The sequence below is a fragment of the Podarcis cretensis genome, assembly GCF_951804945.1.
Source record: "Podarcis cretensis genome assembly, chromosome: 4".
In the NCBI taxonomy this organism is placed as follows: Eukaryota; Metazoa; Chordata; class Lepidosauria; order Squamata; family Lacertidae; genus Podarcis; species Podarcis cretensis.
Genome location: NC_137173.1, coordinates 56,175,502 through 56,198,632, shown reverse-complemented (window position 1 = coordinate 56,198,632; position 23,131 = coordinate 56,175,502). Strand labels below are relative to the sequence as shown.

Sequence of the window (23,131 nt, the reverse complement as noted above, 5' to 3'; positions counted from 1 at the left end):
ACAAGGCTCCTCGCTCTATCAGGAGGAGTGCTTACTTTTACACACACACACATGCCATGCTCATTCTTGGCCCTCTAACTGCCCAGTTTGTGCCTGGTTAGTTGCGCTTCTTAGTTGCGCACTGCACTGAATGAATGCCAGTTGCTAGGATTCAGAAATGGGAGGAGCCCTGTTGCACTCAGGTCATCCTGCTCATGAGCTTTCCATCAGCACCTGACTGGCCCCTGTGAGAACAAGGCTCTTATGATGTGGGTAGATATGAGAATCCCACCCAAATTTTGAGTCATGTTTGGAGCTAGGGACTGAGTAGAAACTAGTTCCCTAATGCCCATTCCATCAATTGCAACAGGATAGTACTATGTTGTCCTCATCAGAGCTACTAGTTGTTAAAAAGAGGGGCAGATGTTTCATTGATCCAAACAAGCAAATGCCATTTGAAATCAGAGCTTACCAGCTGAGGCCCTAGCTGGGCTCATGTGTTTGAGACTGCTGTGTATTTGTTGGCCAGGTTCAAGGGAGCATGCAATACTTATCCAATCCCCTTTCACTGATGTTTTGCGGAAAGTGGGGGAACGTTTTCTAGGAATTGTTTAAAAATTCAGAGGTAATGCTTTGTGTTCTTCCACCTGTACAGCCAGTTGCCCTAGTTACCAGAAAGAGCCAAGGAAAGTTCTGAAATGAGCCCATAATAGCTTTGCGGGGCATTAGCTTATTATTGATAGGAAGGAAAATATCTTAGGGCCTGCCAGGGCTTGAAGGGAGTGCTAGTCTTTTTTAATCCAGACTGTTTTCAATAGCATGTTGAGGTCAGTTGGGTCCCTAGTTCCTACAGAGGAAAAAAAAATAATGAGATTTGCAGGTTGACATTCTCTTGGCACACATGTACCCTTGTAACCACAGATTATCACTCTCCATAGCTATGATACCATATGCAATGAGCATAAAATACGCAACACATTTGCTAGAGCAAGGATAGCCAATTGAGTTCCTCCAGATATTGGACTCCAGCTCCCATGAGCCCTAGCAAGCACAGTGAATGGTCAGGGGTGATGGGAATTGTAGTCCAACAATAGGGGCAGTCACTCTTATGCAACAGCAGGTGTGGGGAACCTTTGGGCCTCCAGATATTACTAAACCACAACTTCCATCAGCCCCATAAAGCATTGTCAATGACAACATCTGGAAGGCCAAAAGTTCCCTATGCCTGTACTAGAGGATGTTGTTGGTCTCTGTCTAACTCAAGAGAAAATGGAGCGTGCCTCTGGGGGTGAAGTCAGACCACCAGATTACCAGCAACTAAGTGACCTCCCCAGGGCACAAGCCTGAGCAATGTGTGTGTGGAGGTCCTGGGCTGCCCAGATGGCAAGACCCTACTCTCAGCCTCGCTGATGTTGTCCAAATGAAAACACTTGGCACCAGCTTGGCTGCAGTGGTTGCTAGGAGGAGGCATACTAGGTGCCATCCAACCATATTGGGGACTCCAGTCCAGATTTGTGTAGGGTTTACTCCTTATCCTTTTCTTCTCCCAAAGATATTCTGCAAGGCAGTGGAGGTTTAGGATCAGAGTTTTCCTTCTCCTGGATGGACCACCTTCCCAGGTTGACAAGCCCCATCTGCCCCTCACTTCCCTCTACAGCATATGCAGAAACCGCCTTCTTGACCCTTGGACCCACTATTAGTCTCATCCACTCAATTCTCCAGCTCCTGTCTTTGAATGCAGGGGGATGCCAGGATAAGTCTTCTTAAATATTCTAGGGACTTACTTCCAAGTAAACAGGCATAGGTTTGCACTGATAGGGAAGAATTCAACATTGTGCTTTTACTAGTGTTCCATCCATGTAAGCATTTCTACCTTCCGGACAAGAACTATCTCCCTTCTCCTCCCCCACAGGCTGTTCTGAGGGTTCTCCAGACCCACAGAAGCCAAATTGGGGGACATGAGGGAGGGAGCTTCATTGCACTAATGGGACTCAAAACAGAGGCTTTGTTTTGCTGCAGAAACCTAACAAGTTTTGCTTTCTCCATCACTGCATCTCCTCTATAAAAGAGAAGGGCACAATATTAAACCAACTGGACCAGATAATGTCTCAGTACCTCAGACTGTCCATGTTTACAAAGTAAGAAATTTTGTAACTCCAGTGAGGCTTATTTCCATTAAGTATTGTTACACATGCCTCAGTTTGCTGAGTTGTGAGAACTTAGAGCCACAGTGTGCACCCAAGTTCTGTTTCCTTGGAATGAGGTCTGTTGGCACTTGTGGTGTTTTTCTCATATATAGTTTTATTTACATTGCTAAACTCCAAGAAATGTCCCATATTCACATATGGTTAGAATTGTGCTGTTTTTAATTATTCAATCTTTTCTCCCTTGCTGTCCCTTATCCCTGAAAGGGACTCATTTCATTTTTCGTTTTTATAGTGCCTTTTTGTATTACTGTACTACTCATTGTGGTTTATCATCCAGAGAAATGTCAAAATACACAACTAAAATCACATTTGTTTCCCTACAGCAATTCAAAATCTAATTAAAAGCAAAGTAAGAAATTCAAGAGTGCGTTTCACATACTACAAGATAATTACACCCCCCTCAATTACAAGAAATTAAGAATTAGAAACAACCAAAACATCAACATCTATTTAAAAAGACACAATACATAAATTACCAGATGCAAAAAGAACAACTGAGAGGTAGATCACAGCGGAATAGCCATGCCACTCAGAACCATTCACATTTTGAGAACATGGCACCATTCATTCGATGGATACTAGGCCAAGACGATGTTGAGTTAGCATTGTAGATCTTCGGGCCAAAGCATCTGTTTCCCCAGGCTCTTTCCCCAGGCACTCCACCAGAGAGGTAAAAGGTAAAAGTAAAGGGCCCCTGGACAGTTAAGTCCAGTCAAAGGTGGCTATGGGGTGTGGTGCTCATCTCACTTCAGGCTGAGGGAGCCAGCGTTTGTCCACAGACAGCTTTCTGGGTCATGTGGCCAGCATGACTAAACTGCTTTTGGCCGTGACGGAAACCAGAGTGCACAGAAACGCCATTTACCTTCCTGCCTCAGCAGTACCTATTTTATCTATTTGCACTGGTATGCTTTCGAACTGCTAGATTGGCAGTAGATGGAACAAAGCAATGGGAGCACATCCCGTTAGGCAGATTCAAACCACTGACCTTCCGATTGGCAAGCCTAAGAGGCTCAGTGGTTTAGACCACAACACCACCTGCCACATAGAACACCTGCAAGATGCCCCATATTTCTCTTCCTCCAAATCTGCCTTCATAAACCACCTCATTGTGAAGCCTTTGGCATAAACCTTTAGTTAGTCATCCACTGTGCTTCCACTCTCTTTGTCAAATTCTAGACTGTAATATTTTTCTTTTACTCTTCAAAGTCTCATGCATGTCGACAGTGCTACATAGTGATGTATATATATAGAGAGAGAGATGATATAGATATAGATATAGATATATTTCTACAAATTAGTTGAGGAAAAATATTAGTTTTAGAAGAATAACACTACTGTTAAGCAGGTTTACAAATTGCCCACAAATTTTATGTAAGACTGTAATAAGAACATATACTTCTGGATTGTTAAAGATGTTGTGAAGACTGATTAACTCTCCTGAATGACAATGTTAAATTAGACAGTCATTTAAATGTTAATTCCAACTCTCCCTTAGATATAAAGGCAATTAAATTGTACACAAGTCAGTAAGTAGTCTATAATTGGAAGTTGACAGAGTATAAATTAAAGTATTATTGGAAATGGAAAAGCACATTAATTGAATTGATGATATGAAAACTGAGTCAAATAGTATCCTGTTTAGTTCAGGGCCAGTTTCCTTGACCATTTAAGAGAGGTGTCATGTGGTGCAGTTCTTACTGGGCTATACCACTTCAAACGGAACTGTAAATATTAAAAACTCCTGCTTATACAAAATCAGTAATTCGTTAGGAAATGGCTGGAACACACCCATCCCCCATCAGGGCACATGATTGGTAGTTTAGTTCGTTATTGGCAAAGCACTTGATTACATCAAGAATCGCATGCACCACTCCTGCTAAATAGGTAGCTAGGCATTTCCTAAACACACACACACACACACACACACACACAGAGAGAGAGAGAGAGAGAGAGAGAGAGAGAGAGAGAGAGAGAGAGAGAAGCCTTAGGAAATACCCTCCATGACTGTAACTCTTTTAAGCAAAACTAGATACAAAGATGCTTGCTGTATTTATTAAGAGAACAAGCAACATGCACAAATTGCTTCTGCAAATTTAAGTTTTCCCAGGTACAATGGTTTTTTCATGATGCATGAAATCTAAACAGAAAATAAGCTAATCAAAGTGACCGCATTTTGTATCAGATTATATGTGCAGAGAGGAAATAATTGAATGGTCTGCTATTGCATTTTCCTGCCCAGTCATAAAAACTAGCTCAGTCTTAAACATATTTCTAAATTGTAGGGAGGGGAGAAAAAAAATGAAAACTTCAGAGAGAGTGAGAGGGATTTGAGAAAATTAGACTCCAGGAAAAGGAGGAGGATGGGATGGGATGGGGGTTAGCATAGATATATTTTTCAAAAACAGCCTTAATTATACTGTGTATGTTGTAATTACAGGCTTTAATTTGTTCCTTGAAAGTAAGGGATTTAGCAAAGTAATTGGGCAGCCACATTTATCTGTTAATTTGCTTGAGTAAAATTTAATGATTCAGAAATAAAAATACAGTTTCAGGAGCAGAAAGGGCTTAAATGCAAACTCCACTTGGCCCCTCTGCCTCTTACTTGCAAATAAGATCCACTAAATTCAATTGGGCTTAAAGGTAAAGGTAAAGGTACCCCTGCCCGTACGGGCCAGTCTTGACAGACTCTGGGGTTGTGCGCCCATCTCACTTAAGAGGCCAGGGGCCAGCGCTGTCCGGAGACACTTCCGGGTCACGTGGCCAGCGTGACATCGCTGCTCTGGCGAGCCAGAGCCGCACACGGAAACGCCGTTTACCTTCCCGCTGGTAAGCGGTCCCTATTTATCTACTTGCACCCGGAGGTGCTTTCGAACTGCTAGGTTGGCAGGCGCTGGGACCGAGCAGCGGGAGCGCACCCCGCCGCAGGGATTCGAACCGCCGACCTTTCGATCGGCAAGCCCTAGGCGCTGAGGTTTTAACCCACAGCGCCACCTGCGTCCCATTCAATTGGGCTTACACACAGACAAACATGCATAGGAATACAGTCTCAGAAATATTTCCTATGTAAGTCTGACAATGGAATCATTTACACTGGTACCTCGTGTTACAAATGCCTCAGGTTACAAACGCTTCAGGTTACAAACTCCGCTAACCTGGAAGAGTTACCTCGAGTTGAGAACTTTGCCCCAGGATGAGAATGGAAATCGTGTGCTGGCAGTGCAGCGGCAGCAAGAGGCCCCATTAGCAAAAGCACGCCTCTAGTTAAGAACAGTTTCAGGTTAAGAACGGACCTCCGGAACAAATTAAGTTTGTAACTAGATGTACCACTGTATATATCTACTCAGAAGTTCCTCTGAATTCCATGGGGCTTAGTACTAGTTATGTGTATAGTAGCAGTGGGGAACCACAAAAAGCAATAGGTCATGACATGCACGTCATACATTTAAAGCACATGACTTCCCCCAAAGAATCCTGGGAACTGTGGTTTGTTAAGGGTACTGAGAATTGTAGCTCTGAGAGGAGTCAACTACAGTTCCCAGAATCTTTGGGGAAGTGTACTTTAAATGTATGGTCTGTACACAGCCACATTTCCTCGCAGGAAGCCTTCTGATGGGCACATGGCAGTGGTGGGCAAGGCCAGAGGCAAGAGTGGATGGAACAACAGGTATACCTCTTACCTTTCTACCTAGGCTATATTCCAGCTATACAAAAGTGAGAGCTATCTATGCATACATGCCTCTTTCCAGTCTGCATCCAAGCAAGCCAGAGTCTGTATCACACTTCAAGGGCACATTTGAGCCAGGGAAATACACTCAAGAAGAGCATGGGCAGGACTTGAAAGAGAGGTGTGTGACCTGAGGAGATTCCTAAGGGCCAGATAGAAACTGGTATTTTTGGACAGTCCCGTGATTAAAAAAAGAAAAGAACTATCATATAGAATTGGGGGAAGGAGAGACTCACTCTGAAACTCAAGTCTCCAGGTTGACATAGTGATTTGCCTCTCCTGCATGCACACACACCTTCAACCCTGACTTGGCATGAACAACAGGGCTGCAGATTCAGTATGGATCATGTTGTGCATCCCTTGGGTTGATGGAACATGTTTGAGGCTCTTTGGATTGTGGCCACAGACCAGGGTTCGCTGCTTTGCAACGTCCTTTTGGTGTAGTAGTGCTTCCTGCAGAAAACTGCTTGTCAGGAAAAGATTCTGTGGCACTTACCCATGGCAGCTAACTTTTTAATTAAAAGGTAATGAGACATATTAATTATCAGTTAACCATTTTCAATCTCCATGCCGACAAGGGAATTAACAGCTTCAGGGAAATCCTCCACCATTATTTCTTTAAACTCTGAAAGGCTGAAGCTTAAAAGTACACCCTTTCCCCCAGCTCTCCCTGACTGACACTAGGAAAAGTCAAGGCAGAGAATAAACTCTTTGCTCTCATATATATATATGGTGTTATTCTGGATTTCTAAAGCAAAGTATCCTGTAAACAAGTATAATATGCATGCATATAAAAAGCATGCATATTTTAAGGCCTTAGGAAAATATGAGCCCTCATTAGATTATATTTAAGGAGGACTAGAACCTTGTGGGAAGTGAGAACTGGACCGTAAAGAAGGCTGATCGCCGAAGAATTGATGCTTTTGAATTATGGTGCTGGAGGAGACTCTTGAGAGTCCCATGGACTGCAAGAAGATCAAACGTATCCATTCTGAAGGAAATTAGCCCTGAGTGCTCACTGGAAGGACAGATCATGAAGCTGAGGCTCCAGTACTTTGGCCACCTCATGAGAAGAGAAGACTCCCTGGAAAAGACCCTGATGTTGGGAAAGATGGAGGGCACAAGGAGAAGGGGACGACAGAGGACGAGAAGGTTGGACAGTGTTCTTGAAGCTACCAGCATGAGTTTGACCAAACTGCGGTAGGCCGTGGAAGACAGGAGTGCCTGGCATGCTCTGGTCTATGGGGTCACGAAGAGTCGGACACGACTAAATGACTAAACAACAAGAACCTTGTGATTGCCCCCTATGGAGCACATAGTAATAGGAAAGCTGCCTTTTACTGAGTCAGACTCTTGGTCCATCTAGCTCACTATTGTCTACATTGACTGGCAGTGGCTTCTCTGGGGTTTCAGGCAAGACTCTCTTTCCCAACCCAACCTGGAAATGCCATGGGTTGAACCTAGGACCTTCTGCATACAAGGCATATATACCTTGCCCCAGCGCTATGGGGCTTCCCTGTGTCAGCATGTATGGAACTAAGGAGAAGGGGCTTGAATTGGAAGATGAGAATATATTGGAAGCAAAGGATACTACGGTTATCCAATTAAAATCTAAAGAACTACTGTCAGGGGGTCCCTCCCGTTTAGTCTGGATTTACCATTTTCATGGAAAATCCAATATGTTAAAAAAAGAAAAAACTCTGGAAATGTTAAATCTGGATGAAATTTAGGGGGGTGAGAGTGGTGTTTTGATGGAGGTGATGCTGTGCAGATGCTGCAATAAATTGGCATGCATGAGCTGCTCAAGCTCCACAATAAACTGCCGTGTGGAAGCACCCCAGGACTGGCAATAGATCCCTGCTGCTTTAATATTATGTGCCATCCCTGGCAAAAAGATGAGGCCAGCTCCACATTCTTCTCCACTTCCATCCCACACAACATCTGTTGCCCTCAGTACATCACAGCAAGGCTTCCTTTGATATAGTACCCAGGCTATGGTTCCCAGAATTACTGGTACAGTACATGTTATATTCAGTAATGTTATATACTAACATTTATTTCAAAGTCCGTATTAGACCTTAAGAACCAAGCAAGCAAACAAAAAAACCCCACAGAACTGGGGGTGGGAGGCTGTAACAAACAAGTAAGGGCTCTCAGCTAAGAGACACCCCTTTAATAATCAACCATCTCTGTGTTCTTCCTAACTTGAAACCAGATATTTAAGAGTACGTAGCTGGTTCTCCTGTTTTATATAGTATGAATAGGAATGCACATTATATGACCCAACCTTCCCCAACCTGGTGCCCCCTAGATGTTTTAGAGTACAGTTTCCATCAGATCTAACTAGCATGCCATGCTGCCTGGGGCTGATGGGAGTTGTGGTCCAAAATATCTGGAGGGCACCGGGTTGGGGAACACTGGTGTGACTAATAACTAGGGCTATATTATTATATTTGGATCACGAATTATAATGTTTACTCTGTGTATGTATATGTATCTGTTTATTTCAATGGACATCTTCCAAGCATCCAAAGGTCTGCGAAATTTAATCTCAGGCTCTCTTGAATATTTACTGTCTTGCCCCTTTATATTTAAAGTTTCAAGAGTTCAATCTTTAATGATGTTATGTAATAGTGTGTAGATGACATCACCTGATAATCAATATGAGTGTTGAGTAACATACCGTTAACTCACAGAAGACTAGCAACTTGTTTACTTCTTTGCTGCCAGAGCATCCTGCCGTGAAAAATGGGAACCACCCGTATTATTTTACTCTTTCTTGGTGTGCTTCAGAGATATAGCATAACATAGTTATGCAGAATACCACCACAGGAGTAATGTGATTCTGGGCAGTACACACATGATTTTCAACAATCCACCTGCTGCTTTTGGCAATGACTCCTTGTGCAATGGCAGCTCCATTGACTTCAAAGGAGGCCACCGATCTGGGCACAAATTCCATTTTTCATGTCAATTTGTTTTTCCCCTCCTTTATATAATAGGGTGGGGATCCCTCCACCTCCAGGAGCTTTGATTCCCAAACACTGCCTATGGGAAGAGAAATGTTTCATTGCCTATTGGTGTTTTTCTTCTCCTTTACCTGGATCACTGCTGGATCCATTTCTTGGGTTTAAGTTTAAGCAGCCTGTTCAGAAGAAACATGACTCAGAAATTTGGACTGTTCAGGGAAATGCTTTGTCTGGGGGCCTGAAAACAGCATTTTTCATCAGAAACTATCACAAGGAAACCCAACAACATAATTAAATGACATTGTCTATAAAACAATAAAAGAGATTAAATGTCAAAATCCACAGAATAGATTTCCATGGTCAAATACTGTATTCTCTATTTGGGAGGGTGTCCTTCTCTATCTTTGTAAAATGCTGTTCTGCTAGGCTGGAAATGCCAGTTGTAACCTGGGGGGGGGGGGGGGAGGCCTTGGTGGTTAAGGTCATGGAACTGAAAGAATGATAACCAATTTTATGACTTTAAATTATAGATTATACCAACTGACCTTTCTGTCAGCTCTTGGAACCCACATAAAATTTAACAGCTAGCGGGGGGGGGGGGGGGGTGGAATATTAGAAAACAAAGAAACTCTATCAGCTTCCAGCCATTTAAGAAGCATCTTTCTGTGGCAACAGGCAACATCACAAAAACAAACTGAAGTGAAAGAGCCGTTGTTCTGGGCCCAGGAAACTGTACGTTTCTTTCCATCACAGAAGAAGACAAGTCTGCATATAATTTGCATATCCTTCATGTAATATGAAAATTTCTGTGCTTTTTTACATGTAGAGCAGAGAGCACAAAAGGAAACCAGTGGCCAACACACATAAAATGTCTGACAGGCAGCATGGGAACAGGTGAGGGTTTTCCCGCAATTGTCTTTCTATACTAGAAAAGGTTTAACCTGTTGAACTGCTTTGAGATTTCCCCCCTTAAAAGCACTATAGAAAATAATAATAATAATAATAATAATAGCCGCCACATAGCTGTTTAGGTACAAGCACCCCATTTTCCACCAATGCCAGCCCTAGACCATGCAAAGAATTCAGGTTTTGTATATTGTAAAGCCATTTTGTAACAGTAAGCCTTTGACCTTTCAGTTTATCTTAGACTGGGAATTCTACATTCAGTGCAAGACCAGATATGGTGTTTCAGGTATTTCAGATGGGATGTGTGTGCGAGAGAGAGAGGGGAGGGAAGAGAGATCTGACCAGACCCACATATACATATACCAATGAAAGAAGAGTGGCAGATGAAAATTATGGACTTTGTGGAACTGGCAAAGCTGACAGGAAAAATCCGGAACCAGCATGATCAAGTATTCCAAAAAGACTGGACTAAATTTTATTATTGCTTGTAAGCCGCTCTGAGCCCGGCCTTGGCTGGGGAGGGCAGGGTATAAATAAAAATTATTATTATTATTATAAATTTATATGATATTTGAAAGAGCATTGTAAGCAATTAACATCACTAGTAGGGTTGTCTGAAGACTTGTAATGAGAAACTTTCTTCCTTTTTATATTTATTTAACTTTTGAGGAACTTTGTAATGAGTTTAATTAGAATTGGAAAATGTATAAAATACTATGATATAAAGGTTAATTTTGAAAGCCATGAGGCAGGAGGGAAGGAAGTCAAGTCAATAGGCTCTAAAGAGCCAGAGAGGTAAAGTGGATAATAATGATGTGATTATATATTGTCAAATGGAAGATTAATTTTATATATATATATATATATATATATATATATATATATATATATATGCGCGCTTCTTGACACTCTAAAAGATTCATGAGACAGGACCTTACCCTTGGCGACGCCTTGCTGCTTCTGTTGCTTGTCTTTGTCCATTTCAGTGAGATACTAATGGTCACTTTGCCCAAACCCCGTAAGGCTAACATCAGTGAGAAAAAGAGTGGCCACACACAACTGCTTCTGCTCCCTCTATGTGGGAGAAGTCATGTTGCCCCCTGCTGCTGCCACCTTCTTCAACAAGAGACTGATCCACTGTGTTGCCATACTGATGCTGCCCTCCTGAAGTAGAGAGTAGGCCATTGTGACCTCGTGTTGATGCTGCCCATTGAAAGGAAAGCTGGCCATCTCCCACAGCTGTTATCAAGCTACTACAGGTCTTTCCTCATTCAACTTATTTGGCAAGACCAAATTCTGCGCAGGTGTGGTATTTCAGATGGCAGGGATAGGGTGGAAGATTTAAGATTAACAGCAGCCAAGGTTTCAGTTGGCCATGCTTGGATAAATTCAAAAAGCAAACATAGCATTCTAAGAGCATATGTTGTGGTGGTTATTGATTTATACCTCATAATATCTACAGTAGTGCTATCAGCTCAGGTCAAACAGCCACCCTTTTCTCTTTTGCGGGTAGAGGGTTGGCAAAATGGACTTGAGCCTTTAATATGACTATTCGCATATCAAGTGTTTCTACCAACAAGAACACCCGCATCCCTCAAATCCCCTCTAGGTGGGAAAGCTGTTAATCACCACTTCTCCCACATTGCTGCTACAATGTGCCATCCCTCCCTCAAGAGCATTCTGCACTTCCACCACCCCCCTCAAACACATCAACAGCACTGGGCTGTGTCACAAGTCTTGTCATTCTGATTCAAAAGTGCCTATATCTATGTAGGCCCACACACAGCCCTCAAAATCTGAAAACTGCACCTCTGCTTAAGAAGCCTAAGATTTGTTGATGTGATAACAGCTTGTGAACATCTTCATCAGAAATATGTTTTCGATCCTTTCATATAAATAAATATTGTTAGCATCCATCTGTCTTGAGAGACAATGGAGTGCACCTCTGGGGTGAAGTCAAACTGCTGTGCTAGCAGCACTAAAGTGACCTCCCCAGGGTGCAAGGCTAGGCAGTGTGCATGGAGGTCCTGGGCAGCTGTGCTGTTAATTCCCTTTATTTTTGCCAGTGCTCCTAAAGATCATAGGCAGGTTTTCTTTGTTTGTTTGTTTTTTCATTTATAGCCCACCCTTTCTCCAAGGAACTCAAGGTTGCATACATGATTCTCCCCCTTCCCATTTTATCCTCACCACCCTGCTTGTGAAGGAGGGTAGGAGACTGTGAGTGGCCCAAGGTCACCCAATGAGCTTCAGTGCTGGGTGGGGATTTGAACCCTGGTCTCCCAACACTCTAGCTACACTTATGAGAAAGCCGCTAAGAGCAGGAAAAGGTTAAGTGGGCAAGTCATGAGCTGTCCTACTCTTTCAGCTGCTGTTATTCTAGCTACACTATAATAAAAGAACTGGTGTCAAGCAAGAGGTGAAAGTATGTATGGTTTGTTAAGCAATCCTATTAAGCTGTTGAGTTAGCTAATAACAAACAGATGGACATCACTGTAATGCAACACTGATAACTGTAGCCCATTGGGTTTTCGGTTTCTGTTGCAGAATGTCTCTTTAATATCAGAAGCAAAATGAGATCCTTAATGCCACCCTTCTCTGGTAAAGGAACCACTCTAGCTAGACCCTTAAGGGACATCAAACCTATTAACTATAAATTTGCTGACCACATAATATGGCAAGATTGGTGTTGGCCCTATCAGGGTTCTTTGAAAGGTCGTCATTAATTATTTCTGATTCAGTTAATTGTGGTGGGTAATTGAAGAGCATGTGTTACACAGGGCAAAAGTTGTTGGCAAGTTGACAAAGAAGGGCAAGTGGCATAGATTTCATTACAGATATCTATTATTTCTACATCGTCCTGCAATTCCACATAGCACATTTTTGAAACTAGTGTACTTTGCAAAAAGAAAAGAAAAACAACCTAGAAAGAATCATATCAGCATAATCCTATGCATGTCTACTCAAGCTTCATTTCGTTCAATTGGTCTTACTCCTAGAAAAAATGCAATTACCATTGTAACCTAATTCCTATGTATAGCTGTAGTTATTTGGCTTGATGCTTGATGCCTTATGGCCACAAAGTCTGCCTAGGAATTTCCCTGAGTCCTTTCTATCCAGTGTTGAGATATGGAAATGAGATGATCACCAGAGGGTTTGCAGTCTAGAACTGCAACTATATAGTAGGATGCTCTGGAGAGTGGGAAACCTAAACCATGGACAAATCTGTCAATTTTGGTTTCTCTCAGTTACTCATTTTCCCAGTCTTAAGCTCAATTCTCCACTTTTCCACTCTAGCTTGCAATTTTTTAAAAAGTCCTCATGAAAATACATCAGCATTTCCACGCAAATGTCTACTAATATATACATATCTGTATGTAATTTTGCCTAATTATACACATTTGTGAAAAGCATATTCTTTCTAATATACTTTTTTGGGTTATTTTTGCTTATATTTAACTTTTGATGCACACTTTCCCATTGTATATGCATTTTTGTAAACATTACCTTACTGGCAAACCACCTTGCAAAAAACTCGAGAAGTGCAGAATTTGAAAGTTGGCAGTGTTTTGGCTCGCAAATAAGGTAGGTTTGCCCTTAAAAGAGAATTTAATCAAATTTCTCACCCATCCCAATATAGCCCTCTGATCACACTTCGTTGTCCCACCACCACTCCCCAGGCTCTGAGCCTTGTTCCCTTGGTGGTTCCCCAGCTGATTCCTCTCACCATTCCTCTGCTCCCAACCAGTCCATGACATGGACCTCTTCAATCCTCTTTCCTTATCTGCTGATTTAAAAGATAACTGATTTGTGGTCATGCAGTGGTTCTTACTGCAGAATGGGCCTAGCACAACAAGCGATCACGTTCTCCATCTGAACTGGAGAATTACCTGAAGGTACCTTAAGGACAAACACTCTTGGCTAGTGGAGCTGCAGATCAATCTCTGGAGCTCAAAGCTAATTTAAAATTTCCTGGAGTCATAGAAATTCTTTTGGATATGAGCAACCGTGGCAGAAACAAAGAGAGATGCAACTGGATAATTACTTTATTTTTATTTATTTTTTAATGTTGCTGAAAGCCTAATAGTTGAAAAATGTCCTGAGAAGAGATTTTGTTAAAAAATTAATTTCCTCATGCCTGAAAGAATCTGTTTGGCAATTCATCACAATCCGCTGTGTTGAGTTCAGACTTTATTGTGATTACTAATAAAAACACTGGCCCAAAGCCCACTGAAGTAAACAGAAAGAACTCCAGATATTCTGAAAGGCTTTGAAGGCCAAGGGTTTGCTTTGAGTCCATTCCTTCAAAGTTCTTAATCAAATCAGAACAGTGTGTTGCATTTTGCAATTCTGCATGGGGCTGAACCAAAACTGCTGCGTGTGTGTGTGCACCTTGGGCCTCCCCCCTCCATTCAATTTTGGTAAAATGTTGTCTCTGTTAGGGGTCTGCATTCTCTTTGAACGAACCCAAATCTAGGGTCACCATGTGCCCTGTTTTATGGCTATCAGCCCTCTTATTTGAAGGACTCTTGTACAGTAACAGAAATTGACGAAAACACAAATCAGGATAAGATTTGCTATAGCAAATAGAAGTCTGTGGTTTTGACACAAATTTAGGCTGCCTGTTCACCACGGATTTAAAGTGCGTGCGTGCGTGTGTGCGTGCGTACAAACACACACACACACACACACACACACACACACACAGGAACTTTACTTTTCCCCTGACAGAGCAATAGTTCACAGCGCCCTTAACTTATTCTTCTTCTTTGACACCCTTAACAAACTACAGTTCCAAGGGCTCTTGGCAAGGGGAATGAAATTGCCCATTTCCTTTTTTCACAGCTCTAACTTTGTATGTAAGGTTTTTTCCCATTAATGCCAATCTCTGGACTTTTCTGCACCAATTGTCTAGCAAGGTGGTACCCAACACCTTCCAGTTTTTAGCAAATTACAAGCCTGGCAGATGCAATTTTTTTTAAAAGTCACCACTTCCATATGCGGTGCAGTGTTAGTTGTTCTTTCAAATATCAGTGACAGTGGGCACATCTGGGAATCTGATAAATGTACTGCAGATCTGGAAATAGTCATATTACTTTGAAAAGCTGTCCCCTGGAATGTTGTAAACCTTTTGCACGGCCCATGTGTTATACCACACTCTCCCCTGTCAAGGGAAATTCCATGGGCTGCGGAAATTCTTTTAGTCATTCTAGTAAAGATGTGGGGAGGAAGGTTTCAGTAGAAACCTTCAGACAACTTTTGAAGCCCCCTCATCTACCCACCCCACCCCTGAAATTACAGACCAAAGCAATACCACTAATCCCAACTGCTCTGTGACCAAACTTTCATGGATTTGACACTTAAATTTTATCTTTTCTGAACACCATGAAGCCAACAGGTTCTTCCAAAGATAATTGTGCTTTCATCCACACTTCCTGATAGTGGCCAGTTTTTAAAATCTGAATAATAATCAAGCAGAAGTTAATGGTGATATTGATTTATCTGGATACCAAGGTCCCAACATCTACTATTGGAAGATAATTTGCAGGACAAAATTCCTTTTTGGGAAGTATTGCCTACTGATGGGTATTTAGTTTCTTTTGCTGTCTGAAGATGCGACTATCCTTTTACTCCAACAGCATCCATAACAATTACTAATAGAAATAATGTATAGCCCCTGGCTGTGTCCTAGGAGGAAGGAACACTCTGTTCTTAAAATAAGTGAATGTAAAATATATACAAAGCATAGTGTTACAAATTCCCCTGGTTCTTATGGAAAAGTGAAATCAATAAACACAATGTTGTGCTTGAATTGCTGAGGTTCTCAATACAATATGTGTTATTTTCCCTCATGGCCTTCACTCCAACATTATGAATTTTCTGCCTTGGCAGCTAACTCACTCCAAAGCAAGCAATGATATTAACCTTTTAACTTCAAGGAATCAATTCAGCTGTAGCTGCAGTACCCTAAACCCCATCATATAGGGAACCAGATACTATAACTAAAATCAAGACAAGATGAATGTGTTCTACAAAACTTGCTACATGTATAAGAATTTTGCTTAAACTGTCAACTTTATCACTGGCAGTCCAGGGAGGTTTTTGCCCCATCACTCCATAAATATTGGAAATGAGGTATAGCTTGAGGCCTTGTCCTATAAAATGAGCAATTAAATATTTACTGTCAATATTGTGATTAGCAATCACCAGCAATGTTGAAATTGTACATCCATTAAGTTTAGCAGCCCACTCAAATTCAATGCTTCTTTCGGCTGTCAAGGTGGGGGGGGGACACCTCTGTGCAAAGCCATTGCTATTTTTAAACAGGTATGAGTCAGAGGATTCAGGAAAGGTAATCTTATTCTATGTGAAATACAAAATTGAAGAGAGAAAATTGAGGTAAGCTTATGCAGGACTGAAATCTTGTTATGGTTATGGGACATTTGTGTCTATGTGCTCTAGCTCATGAGTTAAAGTTGTGGTTTAACAGTATTTCCCAGCAATCCTGTTTTTTTTCAGCAAAGGAGAGGGAAAAACAGTACAAAGCAACCACACCATAAAGTACATAAATACTCTTGCAAAAATTGTGATCAACCAAGCTGATAGGAGCCTGCCATATTGCATAGTAGCCCTGGGGACATCAATGCAGCACCCATACACCTGACAAGACTTTCACAGGTGCCTGCAGTGTCTCCTCCTCCTCCATCTTGTTTTCCTGTTGTAATTAGGCTTGAAAGAAGTCTTCCACTGTAACCAACAGAAGGCTTTTTTCCAAGTCTAATTAGGTTGGGAGATGTTTGAGGGGTTCACAGGCTATGAAACACTTGAAGCAATTAGGCTTGAAGCAAACCTTCTTGGAGAATTCTTTCAAGCCTAATTGCATTGGGGGAGGATCACTGCTGGTTGGGGTGAGGACACACAAACGCACAGTCTGGGAACAAAAAACTATGCACTACACTAAGGCTTGAAAGACGTCTTCTACTGTCTATAATAGAAAGCTTCTTTGAAGCCTATGTGTAATGGTGTGGTTGGGGGGGCGTCACAACTGAGGATGGATAAATTGTTCCCGCCCCAGCTCTGACAATCCTTGCTGAAAATCCCCTCCATTAGACTTGGAAATTGGTCCTATAGAAGCCTATTGTGCGCCGGGGGGAGGGTGAGCTTCTGCAAAAGTGCAGCTTAAAATGTCCCCCCCCCAGCCTAATTGCTTGGGGGGGGGAGTGAGTGTGCATATGTACACGCATGGCTCTGGTGTGTGCATTTTTGAGTGGTATATGCATATGTTCCCAAATGTGCCCATTGACCCCAAAAGGTTGGTGTCCCTGTAGCCCACCAGGAGCTCCTCTGAGATTGCAAAAATGCAGACCATAGTACAGGAATGGGAGATTACCAAGGCCCATAGTATAAATACTTCATTAAAAAAAACCTAACAGCAAATACAAGTACATCACTGTACATACAATGCAACAAGCAATCAGAGTTCCTGGAGTGTGTAACGAACTTATGCATGTGGTAAAAACACACTTGTACACACATACCATTTTAGAATTAGCAATAACTTCAGGCTAATTTAATACATTAAAGTGATGATTATCAGTAAGAGGCTACTGTACTCCATCCACCAGCAGAGGGTTGGTTTTGCTGGGATGGATAATACAGCTGGGAAGAAATCTGGCTTCTTCTGCAAGTCTCCTATGCAATGTCCGGTGACCATTTCAGGTGTCCCTCCAAAGTGCATGGGCTCAAAAGGCTACATTTTGTCTAGGAAGTTGGCCAGTAGGGACCTGGGAAACTAACAAGATACACCTGAACATTTCTCACTAACACCCTTTGTTGGCAAGGACAAGGAAGTGTCAAACCTGGCTCTAGGGCACTAGTGTAGGCCCTTCTGAAATAATCAAAAAGCATGCCCAACTTTCCTCTGGTTTCTAATCTAATCAAAGCAGTTCAATTGGCTATGGAGAGCTCTGAGATTTTGAGGTCCCTCAAGACAAGAAATGCTTTAAACTGCAAACAAAGTCTAGAGCTTCTTTCATTAAGCAGGAACAGGACAACAAAGCTACAGAAATTGCCATTCCTGGATCACCCTATTCTTTTGTAAATCTTGGTAACTAAAGGATATACGGTAACTGCCTCAGAACTCCTGTGCTCAACAAGTCTCCCTAAGTCTTCCATAAGCTTGTTGATTTCTGTGAAGAAATTTAGATTAAAAGGTGGAGGGAAACTTGCTGCCCAGTTCTTGGCTGAATTAGGCATAGGATTTCAATAAATCAGACAGCTTCCATGAATTAATCTTCCCCAGAACAATAGAAATTTACAAAATATAAAATAGCAGATTACTGCAGTGTGTTCCCTCTCTTGAAAACATGCAGAAAGATACACACATGCAGCAGAAATTATGTACCGTATGTTTTATTTGCGTAATATGGCACCAACAGAGAATTGATTGGGTGGAGAAAAACCTCTTACATTCTATGCAAAGTCTTCAGAAGTCATTGAACAAGAGGAGGGAATTGTTTGTCACAAAAAAAGTCTTCTACACTTGGACATAAATTCAGCTTCTTGGAAACAAAAGCAATTAATTTCAATGAGTTTCACTCCCAAATAAATGCACTTAGGATCATGTATGTTTGTTTGTTTGTTTGTGTGGGTGGGTGGGTGGGTGAGAGAGAGACATTTCAAATGTGTTTTATTGATTTTTAAATGTTTCAATATATGTTTATAATGAGCACCGAAGCAAGACAGCCACGCTTTATAAGTTAAATTTAAAAAGTGGAATCAAATACACATTTTCCCTTGGAGCAGTGGTTTGTAATATCTTGGGACTGCTGAGCTCCTGACACTTTATTAGAAATATAATTAGAAATATTAATAGCAAGCATTTAAGCTGACAAGCATCACAGCTCTGTATGAGGCAGATTCAAAACTGACTAACTATTGAGACATACGAATCTTCATGAACTGACTTCAGCTTTAACTTAGGTGGTAATTTCATGCCCCCATCACTTGTTCAGTCCTGTGATCTGGTAGATATCGCTGGATGTGCCTGATTTTATCTTGTTGCTACATCAGTTCTATCCACTTTGTGTGAGGAATAAAAGCTTCTGTGCTGAGATTAAAAAATGTCATTTTCCCGGTGTGGTAAATGCTTTTATTTTCAAAAAGTATCAACAGGATGAAATCTTCTATTCGATCAACCAATAGTTTGAAGGTACTTTCACGTTTGCTAGAGTTATTCATCACACAAAAGGAGTATTTAAAGGTGGAGGGAGTGTCACTCTTTTTATTCTAAGTGGCAGGTGTAGAAAAAGACAACAGGCAATGCCTCCTAAATTAAATTTTCTCTGTGAGTGGTACTTGATGGTTTTCAGATAAAACAAAGGAGAATGCAGATCTTGCAAAGTTGTTGAATCTTTGTGTTGATGCATCAAAATTCACCAAGAATAGGAAAGAAAGTGCTTTGGAAGATGTGGGACTCGAACAAAGACCAGAGAAAACGATTTCCTATACGTGTGTCACATTTCTGATTTTTCTTGGATTGATTGGGACAGCAGTAGTTCTTGAGGGCTGCACTCCATCATGACGTCCATTATAAGAAACCTATAAATGGCACAGATAAAAGTATTTTAGTAAAACATTTCGAAATTATATCCCTCTCAAGTAGCCTGACCCAGTTATAGATCGCCATAGCTAAAGCTGCCATCCCAAAACACACTAGACAAGAACTATATTGTATCAGAATATTGTGATATGATTTGGTCAAATTTATAACAAAATGAAGTGGTTGGGTAAATGAAACCAAACCAACAGTTTCCCAGATAATCTTAAACTTGTTCTGACTCAAGACTCAAAATCCAAAGGAAGGAATCAACTTTCAATTCTCTTTCTTCCCCCTTTCTTACCATTTTTCTTCTTAATCATAAAAACATAAACTATAAACGAAAATAAAATGCATGTTGGCCAAATAATAGATCAGGGACGCGACCAAGCTGAGGATCCCAACATGTTAACTGAAAACAAATTTTTCTAACCATCTGCAGCCTTTGTAATAAGCAAAGAACAGAGGTCAGGTAGATGATGAGAGAGCAAAGTAAAATATTTGGCTGCTCATATAGCCTCGGGCACTACAGACTATAAAAGTGAAAACATATTAGTCATGAGTGAAATCCCTGTGAACAGAAAGGACCACAGACTGCCTTCAGCACATATGCAGCTTCAAAGTTACCCCAGATTTTGCTTTCATTAAAAAGCGGCATTTTAAGGTAACTATCTCCAAAATGCAAGAGCCACAGTAAACAACAGTTTGCCTTACCTTGTTCATATGATAAAGTGCTTTTATGTTAAAAAGGAGGACCTGAAACCATAGAAAGGTCTACTTACTACATTAGAAGAAGCATGTGATTGCTCCATGTCCCTGACAGAGGCAGGGTGGTCCCTGTTGCCCAGCAGCAGGTTGGTAAAATTATCCAGCTATACCATGGTTTTGAAAGATGGCCCAATACCCCCTACCATTTCAGAGCCAGTAGCTTCATTCATCCATTTGTCTTGAAGGACATAGCAAGAAATGAGTTGACTAAATACCAACCAATATGTAAGGTTGGGTTGACTGGACAAAGAAATGTGTCTATTCATGTCTAGCATCACAACAGAAAGTTGCAAAGATGTAGAAGCAGCCCAGATGAAACTAAGCATGTGCAGCTAGGGCTACTCATCTCAAAACTTGGATGTGTGCAGCTGATCTTCAGACAGTTAGACAAGGATTTCAGCTACTGCAAGCATTCCATAATTCCTGTTATGACACCTATGAGATGCATGATATGGGCACATCTGTTATTCGGCACAGAGTTGTGAACTTTTAATTTGCCAGATGGCGGCTCCTCAGACACTGATACTACAGCAGTGTGAGACAAACCAGAAATCCTATCAGTTGTTATGCACTTCAAATAAAAAAATAAGCTGGGGAAATTTCAGGGTAAGAAATTGTGTGTTTACGCATTTGTTATCTTTACTAACAGCCAGAGGTGCTGCTGATCAGTGATACGAGAGTTGCTTCTGCTTCACAACGTCTTGAAGTGAGAATTTGTACAACACCAAACATTTAATCTGGCTTTGTCATAGAAGATGGGACTCTTATACCATTAATACTTATGAAGTATTGGGGCACAGGTTGATACACTGATATGCATATGCAAATTTGTATGTATAGATACTTATTGGAAATTAAGGTGGTGATTTAGCCAGTTGTTCACAAGCAAGATGGACTTGCTGTGAGCCCCGCTTCCCTCTTCTCTACTCACTGGGCCAGATGGAAGACTTTGACTGCTGCTTCTCTGAATCTCACCTGGTTGAGTTGTCCCAACAGTGGTTTCTGAAGCTGGTTTGTTAAGCCAAACCAGGTTTGTTAGGAACCACAATCTCTGGTTGAGATGACACAAAAAGCTGACTTTAAAGTAAAGTAAAACCAAATGTTCTCCACCTTGCTGCATCAGAGAAGGAAAAGGCAGTGGCAGAGCAAACCGATTGGGCGCTAGGGGCACCGCGTGTGCCCTGGGCCCATGGGTGGGGCCGGCCAGGGCAGGATGCTCCACGGGGCCTCCAGAGTCTGCCTGCCTCCTCCCCCTCAGTTGCCCTAGAGCTGAGGGGGAGGTGGCGGGCAGACCATTTGGGGCAACACAGAGCCTGCTACCGCCCAAGCCACAGCATCTCTCTCAGGAGAGACGTGTGGCTCGGGTGCACTGCAGGCCCCGCGATGAGTGTCGCTCAGCATTTTGTCACCCCCCTCAGTGGTGACATCCGGGGTGGTCCGCACCCCCTTCCTCCGCCCCTGGGAGAAGGTAAAGCACAAATTTGAGGCTCACAGCAGTTCCCTTCCACCTGAGTATATGTTGCTAAACCATGGTTTAGTGTGGCATACAAACGGGGCCTATATGATATAGGAGTGCAACCAGCAGACAGTCATATGGACTGGCATGCTACAATAGCATAAGCAAATACTTTGCAATGCTGCAGATTAAGTATGATTCCGTTAGCATGGGAGGCAAAGGTGGTCATTTTATCCACTGTGTCTTTTTATGCAAGTCTCCGCTTCTCTTTTGTGGCTAGAAAGGATGCTGCAGGAGAGTGTGGAAGAGAATTGCTAAATCACGCTCAGCAAATAGAGTTGCATCAGCTTTCTAGTCCCTGCCTCATCCCTGCTGCATAACAAAAGCTGCTTCAGCACTGCAGCTGGGCTTTGCTCCCAGTCGGGGAAACTATGGGCAAGTTCCCCTTACACAGTGATGCAACAACAGGTCAGTCTCCTAAGACCACTACTCTTTTCAGGAGGCTGTGTGAGCCAGTGAGCAGCTTTTAGAACAACTCCAACAGGGTTTCATGACTATGTTCCTCTAAATAAAGTGGTTTCAGCAGATGCTGCACCCTCAGAAGATAATTCACTATTTCTTGAAAACATGAACTCTTTTACTTCCTCCCTCCCCCCAAAATGTGCCCCCCCCCCCGCCTTTGTATTCCACCATCATGGCTAGTGGCCAAATCTGAGATAGATTGTAATGAACTGAACAACATATTAAATTTGGCAGTAATGTTATTGGAAGATTGTTATCCTAAGCCTTTCTGTAAACCATGAGATTATATTTCTAAGTCTTTGTTAGCTCCTCTGCCTACTCTTCCATTCCTTTGTTTCTCTCTAAGAATGGGTGTGTGGCTTTGTTCAGAGTCCTCTGAATACATCCTGGTATGTGCCTGTATTTATTTATTTTTTAAGTGTGCAGGAGCAGCAAATATAAATTTGAGCTGCATTTCAGGTGGTGACTGGACCAAAGGGAGATTTCTGTATTTCTCAGCCTAGGAACTGGGTCACAGACATCACATTGCTCTTTGAACACTAAACTAAACTAAACTAAACTAAACTAAACTAAACTAAACTAAACTAAACTAAACTACATATCAGCAGCCCTTTGCCTTTAATATTGCACTCAAAACTTGTTTATCATCTGATTGGTAGCCTTTATGTTAAACTCATGTTTACTGTGTTTATTTTAAAATATATCAGACTTCATACAGAACACTCATCCAGATGTTCCATTTATACTTATATGTATTTAGATATTTTTTACAGACCAGTTTTCCACCAAATGCTCCTCAAAGCAGGTTATAAAGCATCATATAATAATTTAAAACTAATATTTATTTATCTTTTAAAAAAGAAACATATTTTCCTTCTAAAGCCATTAAGAACTGCATCACAACATCCACCCAGTTGATACTGTATGGTGCAGAACAGTCTCCTTGCAAACCATGACATTTCACCACCACTGTGTCCTTATCTAAGACAAACATTTAACTTTTTG

General features: G+C 41.7%; 1 protein-coding gene across 1 annotated transcript in view; it reads right to left on the bottom strand.

The window, feature by feature from the left end:
• Window positions 1-10,929, bottom strand: part of PCP4 (Purkinje cell protein 4) — a 64,800-nt gene extending 53,871 nt beyond the window's left edge. The window contains exon 1 of the mRNA XM_079974991.1: window positions 10,724-10,929. Coding sequence (XP_079831117.1) covers window positions 10,724-10,766 — 43 coding nt within the window. The 5' untranslated portion in view covers window positions 10,767-10,929. The remainder of the gene's footprint in view (window positions 1-10,723) is intronic.
• Window positions 10,930-23,131: the final 12,202 nt, after the last annotated feature.